Below are 25,079 nucleotides of genomic sequence, written 5' to 3' on the forward strand. Positions count from 1 at the left end.
ATGGTTAGAAACATTATTAAAGTTACTATTTTAGAAGTTGTTGTGAAGGTTAAATAAGAAAATATGGCTGAATACTAAGAATAAAGTAAGGTTTTAGAAATGTTTATTTTCTTTATCAGAACCTCAACTAGAAATTTCAAGTTTCAGATTTAGTTTTTTATTATTTGATAGTGGATTTATAAAAGCTCGCAGGATCAAATAATTTTTGTGGTGTCAATTTATATAGCTTTGGTTGAGTTGAATTAACTAATGCAAGCATCGTTAGAGCTAAAGGTACAAAGTAGAATTTTCCTTTCTTCACATTCTACATATTTAAACTTTGATACCAGTTGGAATAATTTACACTTGCACATATTACTGTGTCTTAGTAAACAGTGGGCTAAATGCATTTCCCCCCAGATATAATTGAAAGGGCAGAGCAGGCCAGCACAAAATGTACTGTACCCTCCATCCTGTGTAACTATGTATATGACTCCCTTTTCTTAGAAAACCGCGAGAATGTAACAGTTGCATAAACCTGCCAATAGGAGTGTAGAGAAGTAGACTCAGTCCAAATTAAGCAATCTCTGTAACCCACGTCACTTCCCTAAGCCCACCCAAATGACCAACCCTTTATAAACTACCCCTCCCCCGGGGTTCTCTCTCTTGCCCCACTGCTGCGTCAGGAGGAGGCTGGGAGCCAAACCCGGGTTTGAATAAAGACTCTTTGCTTTTGCATCGGAGAAAAGGCTCCCTGGTGGTTGATTATTGGGGACCCTGAACTCTGGGCATAACAATAATAAAGTTAGCACTTTATAAAAGCAGAAAGTCAGCCCTAACCTTCATTGTGGACCTTAGTTTCTCATATTTATTCCTTAATAAAGTTATAGGTACCATATCATCTCTTACATAATCAGGTTTTTGGCTTTTACATGCCTTGCTTTTCTGGACCTTGATAAGCAATATTTAGGGTAATGAAGTTTGAGAGAGAAAATGGGCTTCTCATAATAACTGTGAAGGAAAATGGCTTGGGCAAGTGTTTTACTATGCCAGCGTTTTCACCCAGAGGAAAAGGAAAATTGGTTTTGCATTATCTTTATTATAATGATTAGAGTTGTATGTCATGGGCATATTCATTTTAAGCTCAAGGTTATATTTTTTATGTATTTGACACATCTTCATTAAAAAAAATTATCCAGATTATCAGTACCATTGATTGGATGTGTGTATATCTGAACATTTCTTTATTGTGTAGATATCTAAGCATTTTCTGCAGACTTCTTTTACTATAAGCCATCGTACTTACTGTTTTTCTTTGTGGTCTCCTTTAAGGCACTTTCTATGTTTTTAAGTCCATTAATAATAAGCATTTGTAAACTGCCATGGTAAATATACAACATTCTTTCACGTTTGCTAAATGTTTGTTTCTTTGTTTTTAGGGTGACTATGGATCCTACTATTCACGAAGCTCTAGAAAGGTAAAGGAAATTTACACTGAATGAATCAAATATATTATTTTTGGTTTCCCTTCTTTGTAGTAATTATAAACGTGGACCCCAATGAATTTTTGTATGTGGTGCTACTTTTTAACCGGTTTATTATTTTAAATTAAATTAGAAAACAATTTGAAAGCTTTTACAGTTTTGCCTAGAGGGGCCACCTGGACATGTGCTCATGGTAGGATGGTACCTTGAGGGTGTTCACTATAAGCCACATCTGGTCCTCAGCTGTGCAGTTTGTGGCTTGATCTTATGGCATATAAGAGTAGCCATGTTCCTTGGAGACAGATAGAGCATCAATTTTTCCATTTAGAACGCCATGAAAACAACGTTTGGTTTAAAACATTAGTACATTCTCTTTCTTGAAAAGCCTACATGGAAGTCCAATTGTGATCAGTCATTTGCTTTGGATCTGGAGTTAGAACAAGGGGAGCCAGTTTGGTGATTATAATAGTGAGATAGTTTGTAGCCATGATAAGCTGATATGTCTGTCTCACCTGGAGGGGATTCTGCGCAGTGAGCTGTGCAGGTGCCTTTCCGCTAAACAGTGATGAATATATGCTCCAACTCTCCCCCTCAGTTTCCCATTTTCTGGGAGTCTCCACCATTCACCTCTCCATATGTTCATAACATCCACTACTCTTCATGCTTTTAGTGGTAGCCATTCTTTTCAACTGGGAGGCCAAGGTCAGGGTTAGGGCAGACTGCATTTGAATGTCAATTCTGCTGGGCTCCATGGTCTTGGTTCTAAACTGTACTATGCTTCATTTTCCTCATTTGAAATGGATTAGTATTAGTACCTACCTCATCAGTTTGCTGTGAGATAAAACATTTAACTCAGTGACAAAAGAAGTGATAAAATAATACAGATCATGTTTTTATGGCTTAGTGTTTTTTTCTAAGGTGACTTCTGCATTCATATATATCTATAATAATCCTATCTAATAATAGAGTAACATGTAAATTACCATTACTCCGCTACGCCCACGATTGGGCGGCGGGAGGCTGGGGGGCGGGACTTGGGGTGGCCTATCCGGCCATTGAGAGGCACGGATCCGCTGCCACTGAGGGGGGCTACCCTGCTGTTGAGAGGCGCAGGGGGTGGGACTCCCGCCCCCTGCACCTCTCAACGGCCAGATTCCCGGCCGCTGAGGGGGCCTGCCGCGGACACCCAGCTGCGCCTCTCAACGGCAGGGTAGCCAGGTGTCCGCGGCAGCCCCCCTCAGCGGCCGTTGAGAGGCGCAGGGGGCGGGAGTCCTGCCCCCTGCGCCTCTCAACAGCAGGGTAGCCCCCCTCAGCGGCCGCAGACCATCAAAAGTGGGGGAGCTGGGTGCCTGTCTGCTCCGGCACCAGGCCTTTCAGAAGCCTCCGCCGCACCGGAGGCTTCTGAAAGGCCTGGTGCACCAGCAGACAGGCACCCAGCTCCACCGCGAAAAGCGAAAGCGTGTAGGGGACCCTAAACGTGCATGATTCAATCATGCACTGGGCCTCTAGTAAAAGCATAATATGCTAATTAGACCGGATGTCCTTCCGGATGACCTTCCAGACGAAGCTGGGACTGCAAGGGAAGCCCGGGTCCCGAGTGCCAGAGGGAAGCCGGTGCCAGCAGCCTGGGGAAGGAAGGCCTATTCTTGCATGAATTTCGTGCATCGGGCCTCTAGTAGATTCATATGCAGAAATATGATGGGAATCATATCAAATATGATAAGTCTATATGTGAAACTGCCATTTTGGTATGGCAAAATAGTCGAATACCAGCTATTTCATATGACCAAACCCAATAATAATTAACTTATAATTCTATTTTCTATCTTTGAAAAGTTTTATTATTTTTTTCTTTAACACTTAGTATTATAATTCTTTGAAATATAAGTGCACTTTATTTTTCTATAATGATGTTACTTTTAAATTGTTATTCAGTGATATGGTAGAGTAATACTGATTTTTTGTCATGAGCTACTAAAAAGAATATTGCAGTCTTACTGAGTTTTTACATTGGTTCAAAAAGCATTTCTCATCATGTCACCAGCAGGACCCAAGCTCTGTAGTGTGTTTAATGTTGCTGATCAGTGCTATTTGTGTTATTAGTAATAAGCAAAAACCAGATTCATCTGAGTCCTACACTTAATCCCATCTTACCCATGTATAATATGTCTGATCTCTTGAAGAATGTTTGCATTTTTAGAGTATATTTCCTTTTTCCAATAATTTTAAGAGGTAAAATAACTATCTTTATTTTCTAAAGTTAAAAGTTGAATCATATGTAAAATTATTGGACCAAGACTGTAAATCTAGTTAGTGACTACACAGAGTTCAGCAGAGGTCTTTAAAATTCAAAGCTAAGATGGCCTTTTATATGTCTGACCCCAAACTTTCGCTTTATATAGTTGGGTAAATACAAATCTTAAGAGGTTGTCTGAAATAATAATGACAGAATTGCAAGAGAGATGGGTATGTTCCAGCCACTCCTTACTGTGTTTCTAGGGTTCTATGGCTGCTCAAAAGCATTTTCTGACCACATTTTAGAATTTTTAATACAGTATAGTTAATAATTGATACCATTTTTAGAATGAGTGAAAGATGGATTTCACCAATACTCTGTTGAAGAACAAAAATATGTATTATCAAAAGATTGAATTATTTAATTTTTTTAATGTGATTTACTTTTTAAAAAAATTTAAATTCTTTTTTTTTTTAACAGTTTTATTGATTTTTTTACAGAGAGGAAGAGAGAGGGATAGAGAGTTAGAAACATCGATGAGAGAGAAACATCAATCAGCTGCCTCTTGCACACCCCCTACTGGGGATGTGCCCACAACCAAGGTACATGCCCTTGACCGGAATCGAACCTGGGACCCTTGAGTCTGCAGGCTGACGCTCTATCCACTGAGCCAAACCGGTTTCGGCAAAAAATTTAAATTCTTTATTGTTCAAAGTATTGCATATGTCTCCTTTTTCCCCCATTGACCTCTCCCTGGCGGCTCCTGCTCCCCAGCACATGCCCTCGCCTCCCTAGTGTTTATATCCATTGATTATGCTTATCTGGATGCATACAAGTCCTTTGGTTGATCACTTAACTCCCTCCTTCCCCCACACCTACATACTCCCACCCTTCCCTGCCTTCCCTGAGGTTGGACAATCTGTTTGATGCTTCTATGTCTCTGGACCTACTTTTGTTCATCAGTTTATGTTCATTATATTCCACAAATGAGTGAGATCATGTGATAGTTATCTTTCTCAGACTGGCTTATTTCACCTAGCATAATATTTTCCAGGTCCATCCATGTTGCAAATGGTAGGAGTTCTGTATTTATTTTTTTAAAAACCTTATGTGAGAATGAAACAACTCTCCATGTGTGGATTTTGGACTTTCTTGTTCTGTTCTGATCATGAATTTGTGTATTTTTAAAAAATATATTTTTATTGATTTTAGAGTGGAAGGGATAGGGAGAGAGAGATAGAAACATCAATGATGAGAGAGAATAATTGATTGGCTCTGCCTTCTGCACGCCCCACACTGATGATCGAGAGAGCCTGCAACCTGGGCTGGGACCGGGAATCAAACCGTGACCTCCTGGTTCATAGGTTGATGCTCAAGCACTGAACCAAGCCAGCCAGGCTGTATTTGTGTATTTGACCAACCTTCTTTGTCTAGCCTTCAGCCAAAGAGCTTCTGCAATGCATGTGTGCTGATGCCACCTTCTGTAGCGATCTTCCAGTGGTTTAAGTGCTGTCTTTACCGAAGTGCTGACTTGGTGCCTGTGGTGGGAAGACATGAGGCAGCTACTGGGATGCAGACTGAAATGATTTCTCTAGGCTCTAACACCACCACTCAGCGAGGTGAATGATTGGAACTGACTGGGGCAAAAAGAGGCTGGGAGTTGATGCCTTTTATCTCCAATGTGAAACGTTTCTTCTCCTTTACACTTTTGGCATCTTGGGAGCATCTCTTCTGGCCTCTCTCTGGTTTTGTGTATAAAACCAACTGCCTTGGTGCTTTGGAAAGCTGGACTGTTGGCTCAGTTTGCCTTCTTTCTTGTCACAGTTTCAAGGAAGTCAGAGATCTGAACTCTAATGAGGTCCCTCATTGCTTGGCATCCACCCCTGCTCCTCTAGCTCCAGCACCCTAATCACTTTGCCATCAAAATTATGTTTGGGGCCTCAGGAGGCAACACAGAATCCTTGTTATTGAATCCTCTCACCCAGTTAAAATATTAAAGTGCTCCTGGGAGTAGAGATGAGGAGATATGACATCATAGTGCACAAATGGAAGGGGTGGCTTGGATGAATTCTGAGTTTAATGAGGTAAGAAGAGTGTCAATAAAAATGAAAGGAAATCCATTTATGATGCCTGGTAACTGATTCTTCATCCCCCCCGCCTCACCCCACTACCTTGATTATGTGTTTTTATAGAATGTGAGTCAAGTGGCAGCATTTAAGAAACCGAGATCACGTTTAAACTCTTGTACGCCAAAGCCAAGCCTGTGATTTAGATGTTTGTGAATGCAAGCTGACATTTAAAGATGCGTGTGCTGTCAGAACTTTCGATTGACTTAATATAAAGGATGAAGGAAAGCGTGAGCCTCTCGGATAGAATTCTTTTGTCTTTGAACTCTGGACTATGAGTCATCAGGAACAATGCTGCCTCGTGCGAGGAGCAGTCTGAATCCTAAATGACACAATTCTAAGAACTGTCAGAATTGACTCATGCCCAATTTGAGGGTATAGGTTACAATGAGGCTGACTAAAAATACCTGATGATTCCTGCTGTTGGCAAAGGTTTGTTTTCACTTTACATCCAGAACAATCAGAACTACCACAATGCAGACATAATGCCCTGAAGGTCTTTATGTGGAGACACTGGTTTATATCAGGTTCAGAAGTGAGAATGTGCTGGCTGGCGGCATTCGCTGTCATTCATTTTGGTCACAGGATGGATCTGACAGCTCAGACGCGTCTTTCTTTCCTCTTTGCTGTTTCATGTGGGATCCTCTTGAATGTGTGTGGTCAGTAGGAAGAAGACTCCCATTGTCTTTGGAATATCAGTTCCAAAACATTTTTCTCTGACATTCAAAGAAGACATGTTTGCTTTGTATTCTAAAGAGAATAATGTTATTTTTGGCCCTTTAAAAAATGTGTTAGGAATGTGTGTGTGTGTGTGTGTGTGTGTGTGTGTGTGTGTGAGAGAGAGAGAGAGAGAGAGAGAGAGAGAGAGAGAGAGAGGGGGAGAGGCTGATTTGGAAGATTAAAAAATTAGTATCAGTTAATCAAAATCATTATAAAAGTATATAGTTTATCTATATTAAAAATCATCTTATAAATATCAACTCATTAATAACATCTAATTATCACATGCAAAAAACCCATGAGCTTAGTTAGAATCCTGGCTCAGCAGACCAAAAGCTCTATAACCAGAAATTGTAAATCTCACAAAATGCTCTCACAAAATGATGACTGTTGTTCTGCTTATGAGAAAATCTAATTTCTCAACTGCCCCTCCTGTGTTTTCCAGAACCACACGAAGTTGCTAAAGGTTTCAGAAATGAAGTTTAGCATTTTCTCCCAGACAGCCAATGCTGGTGTTTACTGTCTCCCTTAAGGTGGAGGGATAATCTATTTTATTTTTTTCTATAAAAATACATTTGGAAACCAACAATGGAAATTGTACTCAGCAAAAGAATCTGTCTACAAAAGGGTTCCGTCCAACATTGCATTTCTTTGATCACTAATGAGATAGATCATTTTCACCATGCTCAGTAAACATTTAACTTTTTTGTGCATTGTCTATCTGTCTTTGGGTATTATTTTATTAGAGTATTAATGTTTTCTCGTCAATTTATATGAGCTTTTTATGTATTAAGATTATTAGTCTTTTAGCTCCATGAGTGGCAAATATTTTTCTAGAGTTTCTTTACCTTTTAATTCTTTTTATTCTGTTTAACTTGCAAAGTTTAATTTAAAAATTTGGTTTAAAAAATCGCACTTATTTTTTTAACTATGTTGGAACTGTGAACTGTAGAATTATTTTAAAATGTTTAATTTTTAGAAAATATGTTTGGGCACAATTTCAGATCACATTTTTATTCAGAAATCAAAAAGGTGGTAAATATGGCTGAAAATGTAGGCTAGAGTCTTGCCAGGGGCTTTGAATTCTCTGCTAAGGAGATAAATCTAGTATAGCCATGCTTCATATCACATTGGATGCAGTTGTGGATTACGATATGCTAAGGTATCAGGGCATGTTAATCTCTGAAGTAGTGGGGGAGAGGCCAGGCTTCCTGGACAGTGCCATGTTATGTCACTTTATCTTTTTTAATTCTCGTGGAAGTCCCCTTTGTGGCAGGCCTTTTCATAGTTTTATCCATATCACATCCAAACCCATGCTCATACTTATATGTGAACATCTCTTAATTGAGTCTCTAGAACTCAAATTAGTACCCTGACATTATAAGGTAAATTCATGTCTCTAGCGCTCCTATTTTTGATGAAAAGTATTGTCCTAGCTTGGTAACATTATGGTTCCTGATCACAAATGATCTCCTTTTGGAGGGCAGGATGGTGCAGTCGTTGGAGTCTGGCAGAATAGTTGCTCGTTAGGAATTGTGAACAAGTTGCCTGAATCCTTTATCCCTCCATTTTCTCGTTTCTAAGCGGGTACTTAGCTATTCGAGTTATTGTGAAAATGAAATGAATGCACCTTTCTTAAGAATGTTTTGGTGGGTAGTAGCTCAGTCGATTGCAGTGTCATCCCGTACATCAAAAGGTTGCGGGTCAGGGCATATACTTAGATAGTGGGTTCAATTCCCAGTCAGGGTGCCTGTGGGAGGCAACCAGTCTATGTTCCTCTTTCATCAATGTTTGTTTTTCTCTCTGTCCCTTTCTCTCTCTTTAAAATCAATAAAAAGCATATCCTTGGGTGAGTGAGGATTAAAAAAAGTTCTGGCCCATTATATGTGTTTGGTAAGTGTTACATATCACCATCATTAACGTGCACATGCCCCTTGCTTTTTCCTTTTCCTCAGTGGATGACATTCTAAGCCCATCTTCCATGTAGTACGTTTCAAGAGAAGATTAAAACCCAGAAAATTATGAGGACTCAAAACTCTGACTAGTGTAGTAATGAAGCAGTAGACAAGCAGTTGGTGGTGGGTCCAGGAAATGGTGTTTTAAAATCCAATTTCATAATGGTCAAAGTTTCTTGCCATGGACAGTTCCCTCCCCCCACGTGCCACACAGCTCCATATCCATTGGTGATATTCTAAATGTTGGATCAAAATAGGTGAAACAAGATTGGGGAATGGCAATCTCATTTTGGTCTTTAATGCTATATGTTTGTTTATTTAGCTAATGTGTGTATTATCACTATGTGTATATAGATATTACTGTATATAACATATATATGTACATACACATGTGTATGCATAGTGTATACAATAAGTTAGAACTCTAAAAATATCTCAATAATTCCAGATCCCTACTTAGCCTCTTTTTAAAAAAAATATTTTATTGATTTCAGAGAGAGGAAGGGAGAGGGAGAGATAGAAACATCAATGATGAGAGATAATCATCGATCAACTGCCTCCTGCATGCCCCCTACTGGGGATGGAGCCTGCAACCAGGCATGTGCCCTGACTGTGAATCGAACTGTGACCTCCTATTCATGTGTCGATGCTCATCCACTGAGCCACACCAACCAGGCCCTACTGACCCTCTTGATAGGAGTGACTCTGCTAATTCATCCCCAGGGGAGGAGCTTCAGTGTGACAAATACTGTTCAAGCTACAATGATGGGTTTCTTTCTTCAGGATAGAGTAGAATGTATTATCATTCCCTGCTCAGTCTCTAATTCCCAACTCAAGAGGTTATTGAAATGAAAAGTGATTCTCTCTCAGGCCATAAAGAAAAGAGGCCACATAGTATTCTTTCTTAGATGCAGGAAAGAGAAAATGACTTCCTGAGGTAACTGATTATGATTTGCCTTTTGAGCCTATAACTAGATGACTGATTCTTATGGCACAGTGAAAGAAAGGAGCTAACATCCATTGAGTGGCCTGTATGCGCAACATGATGTTAACTCATTTGATTCTCCAGTAGCTTCGTGAGCCTGGTTTAATTACCCCAATTTATAGATGGGAACTGAGAGGTGAAATAGTTGATAAATAGGAGAACTTGGATTTGAACCCAGATCCAAACAATCGCCAAAATCATGCTCTTTCCAGCGCTATGCTGTCTGCTGATCTATTGGATTCTGAATCAGGGAGAGCAGGAACATTGCTCAGAGAATTTCAGGTGTGACCTTTCAAGTACTGGCTGTGGCTGGCCACCCCCAGGGAATTCAGCTGTCGCTGCTGCTGACAATAAGAACTGTGTGGCTGGTTTCTCCTCAGCTGTAAGCCCCCCTCTCTCTGTTCTCTGCACCTCTTCTCCAGTTTTCGGGTACCGATTGCTCTTTACCTCTGCTCTCTGACCTCTAATCCCTCCTACCTCCCACTAATGTTTTAACATTCACTACAGTTGCTTCCTAGCTACTAAAGCCGTATTGGTGACAGTTGTTACTTCACTTATTTATTTCAACTTTGGTCCAGTGTGTTGAATATCTGGCTATAATTGGAGGCATGTATAACTTCCTGAGAAAAGAGTCAGCAATTAAGATGTCAGCCTTGTCAGGATTCCTGGGCACTGTGCTGATAGGTACTTGGAAATTATATAGATGGAACATATGCTAAACCTTCTGGCATATAAATATGTTGCTCTTTAACAGAAAGTTTCCAGGATTCAATAGGCAGCCTTTTGCAATGACTTAGTAACTCAAGGTTGCATTTAGCCTTTCTTGGTAAGATTAAAAACAAATTAGAAATAGAGGACATGTGTGGTGCAAGGAAAGTAGGTGAGCCTGAGAGTCAGTTATGGACACGCAAATTTTAGTCCCATCCTCGCTGTCTGAATGTCACACAGCAAGACGCTGTTCTTCTTGGAGCTCTGGTTCCTCACCTCTGAAGTAAATAAGGTGCTTACTTCATGGGAATTTTAGTAACCTCCGGTACGGTGCCCAGCACAGGGCATCACTGAGAAAATATGAGTTCTCTGCATGTAGACCTGGAAGGGAATGCTTTTTATCAGTTCTTGCCTTAGGGAAGGCAAAGACTGTATTTCCTTTACAGTTCTATATCTGTTCCATTTCAAAGAAAGGTTTAAGCTCTCTTATTTCCCTCATACCTCTGCATGAGCTGAGACTTTGAACTCACTACACAACAGCTTGTTGGGTGCATTCCATACATCTGTTATGTGCAAGTTTTCTTCCTGCCGGATCTGGGGTGCAGTGAGTGGAGAGTCACATTCTGCTGGTAGACTTAGCTATTGATGATTCCAGCACGTTTATCATGACATAGGTGATGCTTCTGAAATTGTGGAGGAGGCTGAAATGACTAATGTGGCCGGTCAAGGCTTCTCAGCTGGTTAGGGACAGTGTTCCATCTCAAATTCTGCTCTCTCCTCTGGGCTCTCCCCTGATAAAGACTGGCCTCTTTTACCCGCCTGCTTTATTAAGTAAACTCAACAGTTTCTGCAAAAGATGTTATCTATGCTTAAACAAAGGTTGACAGTTCATGAGTACAAGCCTAGCAAGGTTTTACCTTAATCAGCTATTAGACACTCTTCGGTATCTAAAATTAAAATTGACAACTATTCACTTTTAATTCAACAGATATATGAGTGCTTTTATATACAGGGCATACTTTTTAATGAAAAAGTAAATATTTTTAATCACCAAATGAAGGAAGGCTTTTCTTTCTATAAAAATACATGTTTTAGAAACATTGATGTGTACTTTTTCTAAATAATTTCATGAGACCAATTAATTTGATTAGTCAAAAGCTTTTAAATGGTTTATACTGTTGTACTGTTATCAGTATTACAAAAGAAAATGTTCCCTGGCCCAATTTATAATTGTGTTTATTTTTGTCCTAAATCAGCCAATGAAAAACCTAAGAAATGCATCATTTGTAAAAGTCAGGAGTATAGGGAACAGAAGAATGACTACCTTTCATTTTCTCTGTTCCTTTTCTAATTATCAGTATTGCTACTCATCAGCAGCTGGCACTAAATTTTCTGCTGGTTTAAGATCTAATGATAGGGTTGCATTTTTGTATTTTCTCAAGTACTTCTATTTAGACAGAAATAAGCTGAAATATGTTACTCTCCACTAATAGTTTGGAGCTATGGAGATAATCAGTAGCAGTATGACAGCCCTACAATATGGCTTGTGGAAGCAAGAAGTGGGCAAAATATACTCAGCCAGCATGGCTCAGTGGTTGAGCATTGGTCTATGAACCAGGAGGTCAGGGTTCCATTCCTGGTCAGGGCATATGCCTGGGTTGCAGGCTCCATCCTGAGAGTGGGGCATGCAGGAGGCAGCTGATCAATGGTTCTCTCTCATCATTGGTGTTTCTATCTCTCTCTCCCTCTCCCTTCCTCTCTGAAATCAATAAAATACATTTTTTTAAAAACATGGGTAAAATCCGAAAGAATATTTGCATAGAACTTTGTATATGTTTTCTGTTACTTTGACATTATTTGATTTGTGGACCATTCTTGTGAAATGGGCAGGAAAGCTCTTCTGAATTTAACTTGAGAGATCAAGAAACAGAAGTTGAGTTTCTATAACTTATACTAGTACACACCCTAGGATTGACCTACCTGGGACTGGAACCCAGACCTTGGTCCCACTTGGTTCTACTGTCCCACTATTCAACTCACTTATTTAAGAGACCACATGACCCATTTATATAATTTCCCTGGGAGAAGTAGGCAAGCCCTGTTCCTGGGTGGCCTGGACATAAAACATCCAAGGGTTAGAGTCTGTAACTAAGTATAGAGAAACTAATGCCAGTCCACCAAGGCATGTAGGCCTCTACTTTTCCCTTGTTTAAGAGCAAAAACTATGGTACATTTACACCGTGGAATACTATACAGCAGTAAAAAAGAAGGACTGATTACCCTTTGAGACAGCATGGAAGGACCTGGAGAGTATTATGCTAAGTGAAATAAATCAGTCAGAGAAAGACAACTATCACATGATCTCACTCATATGTGGAATCCAATGAACAAAATAAACTGATGAACAAAATAGGTAGAGACATAGAAACACAGAACAGACTATTGAATCTCAGAGGGAAGGCGGGAGTAGATGGGAAGAGATCAATCAAGGAACTTCCATGGATATGTGCATAACCTATGGACATAGACAATAGGGTGGTGAAGGCCTGGGGCGGGGACAGTTGCAGGCTATAAGAGGTCAATGGGGGAAAAGGGACATCTGTAATACTTTCAGCAATAAAGATACCTTTTTTTTTTTTTTTTTTTTTTAAAGAGCATTTGGGTCTGGACTCATCACTCCTGGTATAGTGTGTTTATTTCTTCCTCTGTGCACCCTGGATGGAGACAGACTGAAAGCTAGTCTGTCCTATCCGTTGTGCTGATGCCGGTCAGTTTACTGATTATGTTCACCAGGCTCTAGCTTTTAAGATGAGTCTCCATGGGAATGAATCACTCATTTTATGGACTTGTCAGTGCTGTGGTCAGCCATATTCAAGGATTGTGAAAGATGCTAAAAGAATAAGTCATAATAATGTGTTTATTGGAAAACTATGACAGCAAAACCTAAAATAAATCTTGTTCTGTTCAATAGCGATCCTGGGAACAGCATAGAGAGTGGACTGTGAATGGTGGTACTTTTGGAGTGAAGGCGCCGTTTACCTTCTTACTCTTGAATGTAGTGATTTACTTTTATGGAGCGTGGTTATTTTGTTTCAATAAGGTGTAGTTCCTATGGGTGTTAGAGCCTTTCTTTCCCATTTGGGAGTTGTCTACTTAGAGTAGACATGGTGAGGAATTATTGTAGAGGGGCTCAAAGCATCAGAGACCTTCCTTCCAGACTTTTGGTTCTAGAAACCACAAGGGAATTATTCCATCTTCCTTTTTTCTTTTGCGTATTCAGGTAACCTTGAAAAATATACTGGGTAGTTAGCTTCTATTCCACAGTTCTCCCATGGAAATTTCTTACAGGCTAGAACTGCTGCCTAGATGGTTGCTATGCAACCAGGAGAGGCGTTCACAAGCTTTGTCACAAGCCAGCAATCACACAAGAGACATTATTTTCTTTGGATTCTGTATTTTTAACACCAGCTCTTGTGTTGTGTATTGTGTATTTACATCATTTGGGGAGTTTTTATTTGTAGAAATGCCTTTTCCAGAGAAACTTTTTTTGGTTTGATCTTGCTAGAAGATTAAAAAAAAAAAAAAGAAAGAATAAAAGGACAGACCCACCTTATAGCCAGTAGGTGTTGTAATTAGGCCTTGAGGAAGATAAAATAATTCTGATAAAAACATGAAGTCAAATACTGCTTTAGCCACTCTTTTATTAAGAAAACATACATGTAGCTTTGCATTCTCCTACTTCTGGTCTTTATTTATTTTGCACGTCTCTGACATAAATCGGTGGCTTTGAACCTGCACTAGCTTTCCCTCTCTTGTCCTAGAAAGTCATCTCTGAACAGAAGATCGGAAACCTTTGTCATCGGGATTTATTCTGACTGAATTCTTTGGAGCCATCTTTTATGTAAATCCTCTTGACCTTCACAGATTTTGTCTTTCAAACACCAGTCAACCAGCTTTTAAGCAAATGCTTGGGCAAAGGCTTGTAACCAGTGTTTATATTTTCAGTGATCCATTTTTAATTCTCCATTGGTGTTTATTGAGTGAGACTGAGAGGCTTGCCTCAGAACTCTTCTCGGTTCTCTTACGGGTGGAGCAGCGGATATGGGAGGGTAAAATGATACAGATTTCTGCCAGGTCCCACAGGAGAAAGGGATGGATTGTAGCGTCTGTGTATCAGCGAGCTTGATATTGATATCTGGCAACATTGCAGTCTAGGTTATTGAACGAATAGCTTGTGATGAGTAAGAGGAAGTGGTGATAATTAGTTGCCAACATGATTTCACTAGGAAAATCTCATGTGAAATTAAACCTGTTTTCTTTCTGATGATTTAACTATGCTGGTTATTCATGCAATTCTATAGCCACTGGCTATGGATTTTAGTAACACATTTGATGGAATTTCTTATGATAATCAACATCTCATCATTGCAACCAGAAACGTTTATGCCTTAAAATAGCACTTAGCATGTTTTTTTTTCTTTTTTCTTTTTGCAAATGGCTCTCTATGTAAATTATTTGAAGATAGAAGTGTTTTTGAAATTCAGGGATATGATATAACATTTGCATGTAAACATTATCATTTGCATTGCCCCTCATAATTTGGCCTACTGTGAGAAAAACATTTGCTTTTTATTGTTTGAAGTCACTGTTTTGCATTGTATTGCATGAGGCCATGCTCACCTTTTAGGACAGAGCTACTGGAAGCATTCAGGATGAGCTTATACCATCTGTGTCCTTCCCAAGCAAGTGGGGATCCAGTGCTGGCCTTGGTCATTGCTGGGGTTTTGTTTGTGAGGTGTCAGTGTGTCAATGACTATTGGAAAAAGGCCCGATACCTTGTCTCCAATTCCACATTCCCTTTGAGTTCTTTGTAGAAAATGGAGAGTGAACTATTTTAAATCACACGTAAAGCATTAGTTAGGAAAGTTGGCTTCTTTCATTTCGTCAGTGCACAGACATTTGCTGAGTAGGGTCCTCATTGGTTTGAAGACAAGTGGGGCAAGTGCATTCCTGTTACATGCTAACCTCCTCCTTGACCTTTTTGAGAATATTTGGCACACTGATGAAGCCTGAGAACCCCTTCTCAGAAGACAATTTTAAGTCTGTAAAATAAAATGGTGGATAAGTTAATTATGTTGAAATAGTTATCTAAAGGTTAAAAATTGTGATAAAGTAATAGGCATACTTAATGCATTAGGTAATAAGGGCTAGCAGAGGGGTTAATATCAGTTGCATATTTGAAGTCATGATGAATTTAAGCAATGTCATGAGATAGCTGCTGAATTGTAGTGTGATAACAAAGTAACTGTTATTTCTACTGGTGTCAAAGTCACAGGTACTGCAAATGTTCTGTGGCTTGTATCATGCCTATATTTATAATCCAAGGAGATGCTAGATTTCAGTTAGATGTTAGTGAACATAAAGATGTACTTTTCCCCATCCAGGATCTATCCACAGACCCATGGAGAGGGGTGGTGTCCATATACCCCAATTTTAGAACACCAATTCTCAAAAGTAATTGTTTTAAAAACAAAAAGAAAAATATCATATTAACATAAGGATATTACCATTCTTTCCAGATGGTAAACTCTCTGGAGTTAGAATCCTTGGGGATATTCCAATTGATATATATAGCTTAAGCTATATTAAACATACGTGATAGCAGAGACAAATGAGTTTCCAACATGGTATATTGTCTATGTGGCCTAATTATCAATAGAATAGAATGATAAATCTTTACAGAAGGTATTAAATGGCTGGGCCCTTTGCCACACTTCCATTATATTATTGAATAAGCATAAGAAGTAAAACCACAGTTTAGATGGAGAAATTTCATCTAAACAGCCTCTAAGAGGCCAAGGGAAAATGCCCAACTCATTTGTGAATAATGCTAGTAATACTGAAAATCCTTTATACTAATAATAGCCTTGATTTCATAGGTAATTGTGAGTTAGTACATGGGTAATACTCACAGTCATGCCTGACACATAGTAAGCCCTTTGTTAGCGCTGTTATGATTGTTCCAGCACGTTATTACTACTACGTTCTACAAATAGGTTGTGAAGGCCATGAAGCTTTATTTCTCATTTCAAAGAACCATGTTTACATATAAAACAGTAATACTTTAGGTCAGGCGTCCTCAAACTACGGCCCGCGGGCCACATGCGGGTGTTTTTGCCGTTTTGTTTTTTTACTTCAAAATAAGATATGTGCAGTGTGCATAGGAATTTGTTCATAGTTTTTTTTTAAACTATAGTCCGGCCCTCCAACGGTCTGAGGGACAGTGAACTGGCCCCCTGTTTAAAAAGTTTGAGGACCCCTGCTTAGGTCCTTATCAGCCCCTGATTGTGAGATGATATCAGGGACATATTTAACTTTTTAAAAATAGGTATTAGGTGAACATTACATAAAATCTTAAAAGCTCTAAAAGTGTAGATATTGGAAAAATAAATCTTGGCTTCTTTTTACCTCAGCCATCCAGTCCCCCTTCCCAGAGATAACGCTTTACATAAAAAAATAATAGATTTATCTTTACAGGAAGATTTTATGCATATACAAGTTTTACACACGCATGCATAGTCTTTTTAATACGGAAAAGAAAATGATTTTATGCTATATGTATTTTACTTCACTCTGAGTATATCAATAAATAACATGTCCTTGAGCTCATTCCATGTAGAGTTGCCTTCTTTTAAATACACTTTTTATGTTAGAATAATTTTAGACTTACTTTGAACAGTTGCAAAGATAGTTCAGAGTCCTTATACTCCATTCCCCGTTCCCTAATGTAACTGTCTTACATTACCATGGTACAAAACTGAGCAGCATCAATACATTACTATTTACTAAACGACACTCTTTATTTGGATTTCACTAGTGTTTCCCTACTGTCCTGTTTTCTGTTCCCAGCTCCATATTACATTTAGTCATCTGTCTCCTAGAGCCTTCTCCAGCCTGTGATCGTTTCTCAGGTTTTGATGACCTTGACAGTTTTGAGGAATGCTGGCAAGGTATTTTGTAAAATGTCCCTTTATTTGAGTTTGTCTCCTGGTTAGACTGGGTTATGGCTTTGGGGGAACATGGCCACAGAGGTGAAGTCCCCTTCTCATAACCACATCAAGAGTACATGCTGGTCTGGCTCAGTGATAAGAGCATCGGCCTGCGGACTGAAGGGTCTCGGGTTCAGTTCTGGTCAAGGGCACATACCTGGGTTGCAGGCTGGTCGGGGCATATGCAGGAGGCAACCAATCGATGTGTCTCTCTCATGGGAGCCACAATGTTTCTCTCTCTCTGTCTCTCCCCCTCCCTTCCACTCTCTCTAAAAATCAATGGAAAAAATATCCTTGGGTGAGGATTAACAAAACAAAACAACAACAAAAAGAGTATATGATGTCAACATGGCTTATCACAGGTGATGCTGACCTCAGTCCCCTGTACAAGGCAGTGTCTGCCAGGTTTTGCACTAAAAAGTTCCTTTTTATTCCCTTTCCATACTCCTCTTTTTGGAAATAAGTCACCAAATGCAGTCCACACTTAAGGAGTAGGGACAGAAGTTCCACTTCCTTGAGAGAAGGCTGCCATGCGCGCGCGCGTGTGTGAGTGTGTGTGTGTGTGTGTGTGTGTGTCTGTGTGTGTATGTGTTTAATGGCGTTGTCATATTCCATTAGACTTTATGTGACATGTGAAAAGTCTATTTTTGACTTCTATTAATTTCTCCCACAATAAAAAGCAGATCTAGAGCCCTTTAAGCTGCTCCCTCCAATCTAACCATTCTCTTTCTCTATTTTTTATTTTGGGGGATCTTTCTTTAGCTGCCCAGAGACCTCTTTTTTTAATAATTTTTTTTTGTTTATACTTTCCTAATTTTGGTTAGGCTTGTGTAGAGAGCTGAATTAAAAATAAACAACGTACTGCTTTGTTGGCCCTATTGATATTCACAGACAATAATTGCTAAGGTTCTTACCTGACAGCATATTATTTGCTTCAGGTGACCAAATAAGCTGTTCTTCATGGAGCCACAGTTGTGAAATTCTTCATACCTAGGATGCTGCTGTCTTATCAAAGGCTAATTATAACTCTGCAACATAAAACTTCTGTATGTACTCATATATTGCTGGGGCTCTTTATTCAGCTAACAGATATTTATTGAGCTTTTGCCATGTTTCAGCTATGGTTTGGTGGTAAAGCAAATGAGGTGCCTGGCATGAGACAGATCATGTTTATAGTGGGAGACACAGACAATACACACATTAAAGATTAATGGAAAAGATCATTTTAGAGAGTGGTAAGTGCTGTGGAGAAAATAACCAGGGTGAAGTGCGAGCGAATTACTTGGTCATGATGGTTATGTAGGATGCGTTTGGTTCTGCAGCCAGTGAAGTCCCCAGGAACCAGGCACTGAGTATTCCAGCAAAATATGGAGTTGGAAGTGGGCTTGCTGAGTGCCAGGAATAAAGAGAAAGGCAGAGCAGTAGGGAGGGGCTGTGGAGGGAGGGAGGGAGGCCGGGCCTGGTCCATGCAGGGCTGCCCGGGCAGCGTTACATTTAATCTGGATGGTTTTAAGCGGGGGGATGTGTTGTAGTTGCTGTGTGGAGAATGGATTGTAGGGGACAGAAAAGGAAGCAAGAACACCAGTTAGGAGACCATCATAAGTGTCCATATGAAAGAAAGATGATGGCTTTCACCAGGGAAGTAGCAAGAGATGGATAAACGTGGACAGATGGGGATATATGAATTTTAGGGATAGAGCTGCCTGCATTTGTAGATGAATCTGATTAAATTATTACACAAAGGGGGAATCAACAGGAAAGATAAAGTGATAATGCCATAGAAGCTGCCTCAAATATAGATCATCTTTCATGCAAGTCTAATGCTAGAAAATTTGGCATAAGAAGAGTGGCATCAGCATTCTATTCTTCACGATGCTTTAAAAGAAGACAGCTATCAAATATTGACATGAACACTCTAGGAATGTTAAAAAGACATGTCCACTATAATCTACACATCATGACGGGAGAGGAAACTTGTTTATCAAGTTAATGAACTCTTAATTTTTATTATCTTATAAGTCTACCATAACTACCAACGCCACAATAGTAAGAATTTGTCTTTAGGGGTTATTAACAAATTAGGGGAGTTATTCATCATTTATTTGATCATTACTACTCCAGAAATTCTCATCTTATTTTTTATGTAATGGTCACTGTGAATTGCTTTTATGTCATAATGATTGTAATATTTAGCAAAACAGAGCAAGTTTACATAAGATATTGATATTTAACTGTGAAATCACTGAGAAAACATTTCATTTTGGAGCTGTTACTTTCATGAAAAATGCTTTTTGATATAGGAATTTCTTTGGAATGAATACATGTAGTCACAGTTTTGATATTTTGACTTTTGTATCAAAAACAATTTATTTTATGAGAAATTAGAATTTAATTTTATAAGAATTGGTTTTAAGTTTCCAAGGTATTATTTTCTTTGCTGTGTGAAGAAACATTGCTATTAATATATAACAAACCTTAGTTGTGTTCAATTTACTATTTTTGAGTTATGTAGTCAAGACAGGAACAGTTTATTTTTGCATCCTAGAAGTAAGGGTTTGCTAAGGAACTGATGAGGTATATAGATAAGGGAAATATTTGCCTCTAATAAAGTTTTAAGGAGTATCACATAAATAGATGACTATCACAAATGGGTGTTGTAGATGTGTTAACTTTACATGGTTCTTGTCTCTTTATTAGGGTGGCTATAGCTATAGTAGTTTAATATAACAGCTAACTTGTGTCCAGTGTACCAAGTATGTCTGCATCACTGTGTTTTTTTTTAAGAATAATATGCTATATGTTGAAATGGGCTTCCCTATCAGCTTATAAGTTAGTTTCAAACAAAGAATTCTGCCCAAATGTATCAGTTGGAGTATACTTAACTCAAATGCTGAATCTTCTTTAGTATCATTTCACCAAAAGTTTTAGGAGTATTTCAGTAAAGTCAAGTCTAGAAATAAGAACCAAGCTTTGTGAACCACTTAAAAATATACACTTTAAGAATTATGAAAATAAAGAAAAAAATTTAAATTGATTCAGTCCTTATAAGGAATGTCTTGCTATTTTATTTTGTTATTCTTTTTTAAAAATATATTTTTATTGATTTCAGAGAGGAAGGGAAAGGGAGAGAGAGAGAGAAACATCAATGATGAGGATCATTGATCGGCTGCTTCCTGAACACTCCCAACTGGGGATCGAGCCTGCAATCAGGCATTTGCCCTGGACTGGAATTGAACCTGGGACCCTTCAGTCCATAGGCCGATGCTCTATCCACTGAGCCAAATCAGCTAGGGCTTTGGTTATTCTTAAGAAAGAATTGTGGTTCTCATAGTCCAAGGAGACTTTTTCTCAAAGCAGCACAGACCAGAAGTTGCCATCATGAATTAGATTGCTCCTTTGGTGAAATTTACTTGGACAAGGAGGAGCTCTGTGGAAAGCGGCGTGATAGATACAACGATGACATTGAAGCAGTCCTTTTCTAAAGAATTTCTGTCTAGTTGTGGAGTAAAAGTCCCACTCATGTTCTATCTTGAATTCTTTCTGTGCATGCCCAGGAGAATGAAGACAGCATGCTAGGCCAGCCTACAGTAGGACAAAGTCCAGACACAAGAAATTCCATGGAATCTGGCCTTTAAAGTGATTCTTGAGGGAGATGCAGAATTTAAACAGGTGGAAAGTGGTGGAGGTGGGAAATGACCGCACCCATTCTGGCTCTTCTGTGATAGCCAGGGGTTGTACCTGTCACTTTACTGGTCACTAGGCAGCTCACAAAGTGCCCTGAACAGAGAGGCTGCTGAGCCAATACAATGACATGGATGGATAACGTATTTGTACACTGACAGTATACAGATGACTAATGTGTGTTTAAGTCAATTAATTAAACAAGGTAACACAATCCTATAACCTCTATTCACATAATGATATCTTGGCAGTCTGTTTTTTCGCTTCTGTTCTGATTTGCAATTCCTGATTTGATTGCTACAAAATCAAAAGGAGAAAAAACGTCTTTGGTAGGAGACATAATTCATAAGGATTTCTCTGAATAAATGTTGATAGACATTTCTGAGATGAGTTTTTGGGTTTCTAGTCTCCTGGTCTATAAATCTCTAAAAAGACAATTGTTGTAATGTTTCTATTTTCCAACATTTGGAGGCCCACTTTAGTGGAGGGGAATGCTAAGAATGTTAAATGGACACATTTTTTTTTAATTTAAATTTATCTTTATTGTTGAAAGTATTACAGATGTTTCCCCTTTCCCCCCATTAAAATGGACACATTTAAAATGGCTGTATTTTTTTTTAATCAGAAAAATTTCATATTCAGAGTGAATCCTTTTATGTGTTATAGAGTAAATTTTTAATGTAAATAGTCTTTTTTTTTATAACTTACTTGCTTATATCTTATCTAAGTTTTGGATTTCTAGTCTCCTGGTCTGCTAGGACTCTAAATGAATAGTTGATTTAATGATTCTATTTTCTTCTATTTGGAGCTCATTTTAGTGATAGGAATCCTAATAAGATTTTTAAAGAATACATTTAAGTGGCCTTATTTTTTAAGGAAGAATTGCATACTTAGAGTGAATTCTTTTATATGATTCGGATTTATTTTTCAACTTAGTCTTCCTATAATTTACTGGTCTCAAAAGTGTTGTACATTTGTATATTGCATTTGATTAAAGTGAGGCATGTTCTGTATTCTGTTGACTTTATATTAAGACCATTAGAGCAACCAATAGAAAAACCTGTGGGTACCTGTCATCATTTTGTTCTAAGACCCTACCAGGTTTGGAAGATAGAGAATCTGGAAAATTGTTTTTGACACAGTATAAAAATATGAGTTTGCTTGGCTTCCACAATAAGCTAATCACTGTGAAAGAGTCTGTTTCCATGTGTGATTAGAGCAAGCATTTTTGACATATAAAATATTGTTCTTATTAATGATCATAACAATGGATTTTGGGGGCAGATTTTAATTTCAGTTTTGATGTTTCATTATGTTGAGTGTTCAGCCATTTCACAGCCTGTTAAAGATCTATTTCAAGCATGTTTTTCCCTTCTGAACATTTTCACACTATCTAATTATTAAGAGAACACACAGTATGTAGGACAAAGCCACATGTGCAAAACTGACAAACCCAGAAGTGTTATATTCTTATTTGCATTACCTTCTTATTCATGTCGGGTAAAATCCATGTATTTCCCTCAAATTTCTCTTCTTTTCCTCATTGAGCATCATAGCAGGGATGCTGTACATGATATTGCAGGCATGCTGTTAGGAATATTAAAAAGGCTAAGAACCTCATGCCGAAGAATTGCGTGGATGGAAAAGATTCAGCATGAACTGTCAATCTGTCCTCTCTCCTCTTTTAATTTCTCTGACTTTCTTCTTGGCAATATGTTGGGGGAAATATGGAGCTTTCACCTGTCATTTAAAAATTTTGATCTTCTAAGGATTTGAGTTGACAAGCCCTATGCTTAATATCCAGGTCTGAACATTTATTTCTTTCTCTAGAATGTTCCAGTCCCTCAGGCACCAGAGCTTGTTGGAAGTAGTAACAATCTAAAGGATGCCATTCAGCCAAAATCAGCCTATGATTGAAATGATTACCTAAGAGGAGCAATTACCATTCTCTATAAGGTGATTGCAAAGAAGCCAGAGAGCATGTGTTTCTCAGGCAAAATCAAGGACTAATCCTGTAAGCTTCTAAGACCTGTTCGTAGTGAACCTATTGCTATGCCATCCTAATCCAAACAAAGTTATAAAAATAGGCTTGCTATGAATGTAAATTTTCTGCAGATAAAATACAGGCTGCAAAATGCCAAAGATCTGTAAAAATTCTGTGTGTTTACATATTACTCATAGATATACCTGTGTCAGAAGAAATATATATATATATATATATATATATATATATATATATATATATATATATATATATCTCTTTATCCTTGTGGGTAAAATGCAAAAGGTATGATTATGATTATGTTAATAATATTGGTTTATAATAACATTGCAAAATGTGTTATAACAAATGAGTTAATAACATATGTTTGAAACACAAGAGACTGAAGAAAATCAGATACATGTTGTGAGCCAGTCTCTTAGAAAGAGTGAGTCTTTAACTGACAAAGAGATTTATTTTATTTTTTTAAAATATGTTTTATTGATTTTTTACAGAGAGGAAGGGAGAGGGATAGAGAGTTAGAAACATCCATCAGCTGCCTCTTGCACACCCCCTACTGGGGATGTGCCCGCAACCAAGGTACATGCCCTTGACCGGAATCGAACCTGGGACCCTTGAGTCCGCAGGCCGATGCTCTATCCACTGAGCCAAACCAGTTAGGGCAAGAGATTTATTTTTAAAGAAAGTGTCAAAAGAACCAAATAGAATACAGTGAATTATTAAATGTTGCCTCATTTGATAGAAGTGAAAGCTGTAGCCCAGGACTTAGTCTTAGATTGTATGTCTTTCCATGGCTGTAGCCCCTGCTTTAACTATCTCCATGTAGAAAGATAGAGAGGATTATAGGAAAAGAGACAGAAAGGGAAGTTCAAATCTTTATATAGGTAGATGGGCAGGTTAGAGAGAGAAAGGGGAAAGCGGAAAAGATTATTCTCATGCTCCATATACATTTAAAGTGGATAATTTCTTGATAACTTTGTGTTATATAAACCTCCTCTATGGATATTAGTCATTTACCCAATGCCAGGATGTAGGGAAGAAAGCCTCTACAGGTGACTTACCCACATTTGTTTTTTTAGAGCACATGGAAAGTAGATGTTGGTTCCAGGTCATCTATCTTTAATGTATAAGTAAGTGCTTTCACTCTAATAGCTTTTGAGTCAAAGGTTAAAGGCATTTCACTCACAGAGATGCATGTAGACACCTTCATTTTTTTTTTCATTGTCTCGGTTTTGAGTCAGCAGAAAAATAAAGGGGTAAATAAAACTCGAGTGAGGAAAACCTGGAATTCACCACAATTCCTCTGAATAAGAGTATTTTTCTTAAAATATTTTAATGACAATTATCTTTAGTACATACTTAATTTTACTGTAGAAAACCCAAATTTGGCCAGCCAGCCGTAAAGATCCTGAAGGAAATGAATAAATACTTGTGTAAATATTGAGAATGCCCAGAAAACACACTTGATCTTAGACAAAAGGCTGAGAAGCGATCCAGAAAGCAATGGAAACCTTAAAAATTATGATTTTTATATCACGATCCTTTTCCTGATTATGGATTAAAGACTTTTACTTGCTACATGAAAAAAAATTGGAGCTGCCATTTCCCCCCTAAAGCTGACTTCCACACTTACCTCTACAGTATCCTCAAGTACTTATTCTCTTTACAGTGAGTTCTTGGACATCAAGGAAAGACATCCTGGGAAGGAAATCGAGGAATAACATTTTATATAAGGCAATACTTCATGTGTTTTGATTAAAGCACATTTTGTGTTTCACTTCCAGGCTGCTGAATAGGCATAAAATGTTTAAAAAGGGTAAGAAAAAAATTATCATCAATTCCTTAGGTTTGGGCATAACTATAATGGTGAGAGTTAAGTAATCAGTGCATAAAACTCCTTAGGATTAATTGTTGTGTTTGCTTAAAGTATCAGTTATCTTGCTAGGCATTGCTGTGGCCCTTGACAACTTTAAAAATGTCTATATGGTGTTGATCTCGGCAAAGACATGGGGTTCATTCATACTGCTTGACTAATAGAAATGCTCTGTAGGTTCCAAACAGAGGGAAGCAAAAGGAAAAGAGCCCCTCGTTTTCTTTCTACCCCTTCTTGCCACCAGGATCTATGCTTGCAGAAAGAAGGTTGGGGAGCATTTC

The 25,079-nt window shown here is 38.4% G+C and overlaps 1 protein-coding gene across 8 annotated transcripts in view; it reads left to right on the forward strand.

Annotated features, from left to right (window-relative positions):
- ANK3 (ankyrin 3) overlaps positions 1-25,079 on the forward strand; it is a 597,115-nt gene that overhangs the window by 86,218 nt on the left and 485,818 nt on the right. For all 8 annotated transcript variants that reach the window (XM_079793859.1, XM_079793850.1, XM_079793863.1 and 5 more), the window contains exon 2: positions 1,419-1,457. In XM_079793859.1, coding sequence (XP_079649985.1) covers positions 1,419-1,457 — 39 coding nt within the window. The remainder of the gene's footprint in view (positions 1-1,418; positions 1,458-25,079) is intronic.

Source organism: Cnephaeus nilssonii, assembly GCF_951640355.1.
Source record: "Cnephaeus nilssonii genome assembly, chromosome: 16".
Taxonomy (NCBI): Eukaryota; Metazoa; Chordata; class Mammalia; order Chiroptera; family Vespertilionidae; genus Cnephaeus; species Cnephaeus nilssonii.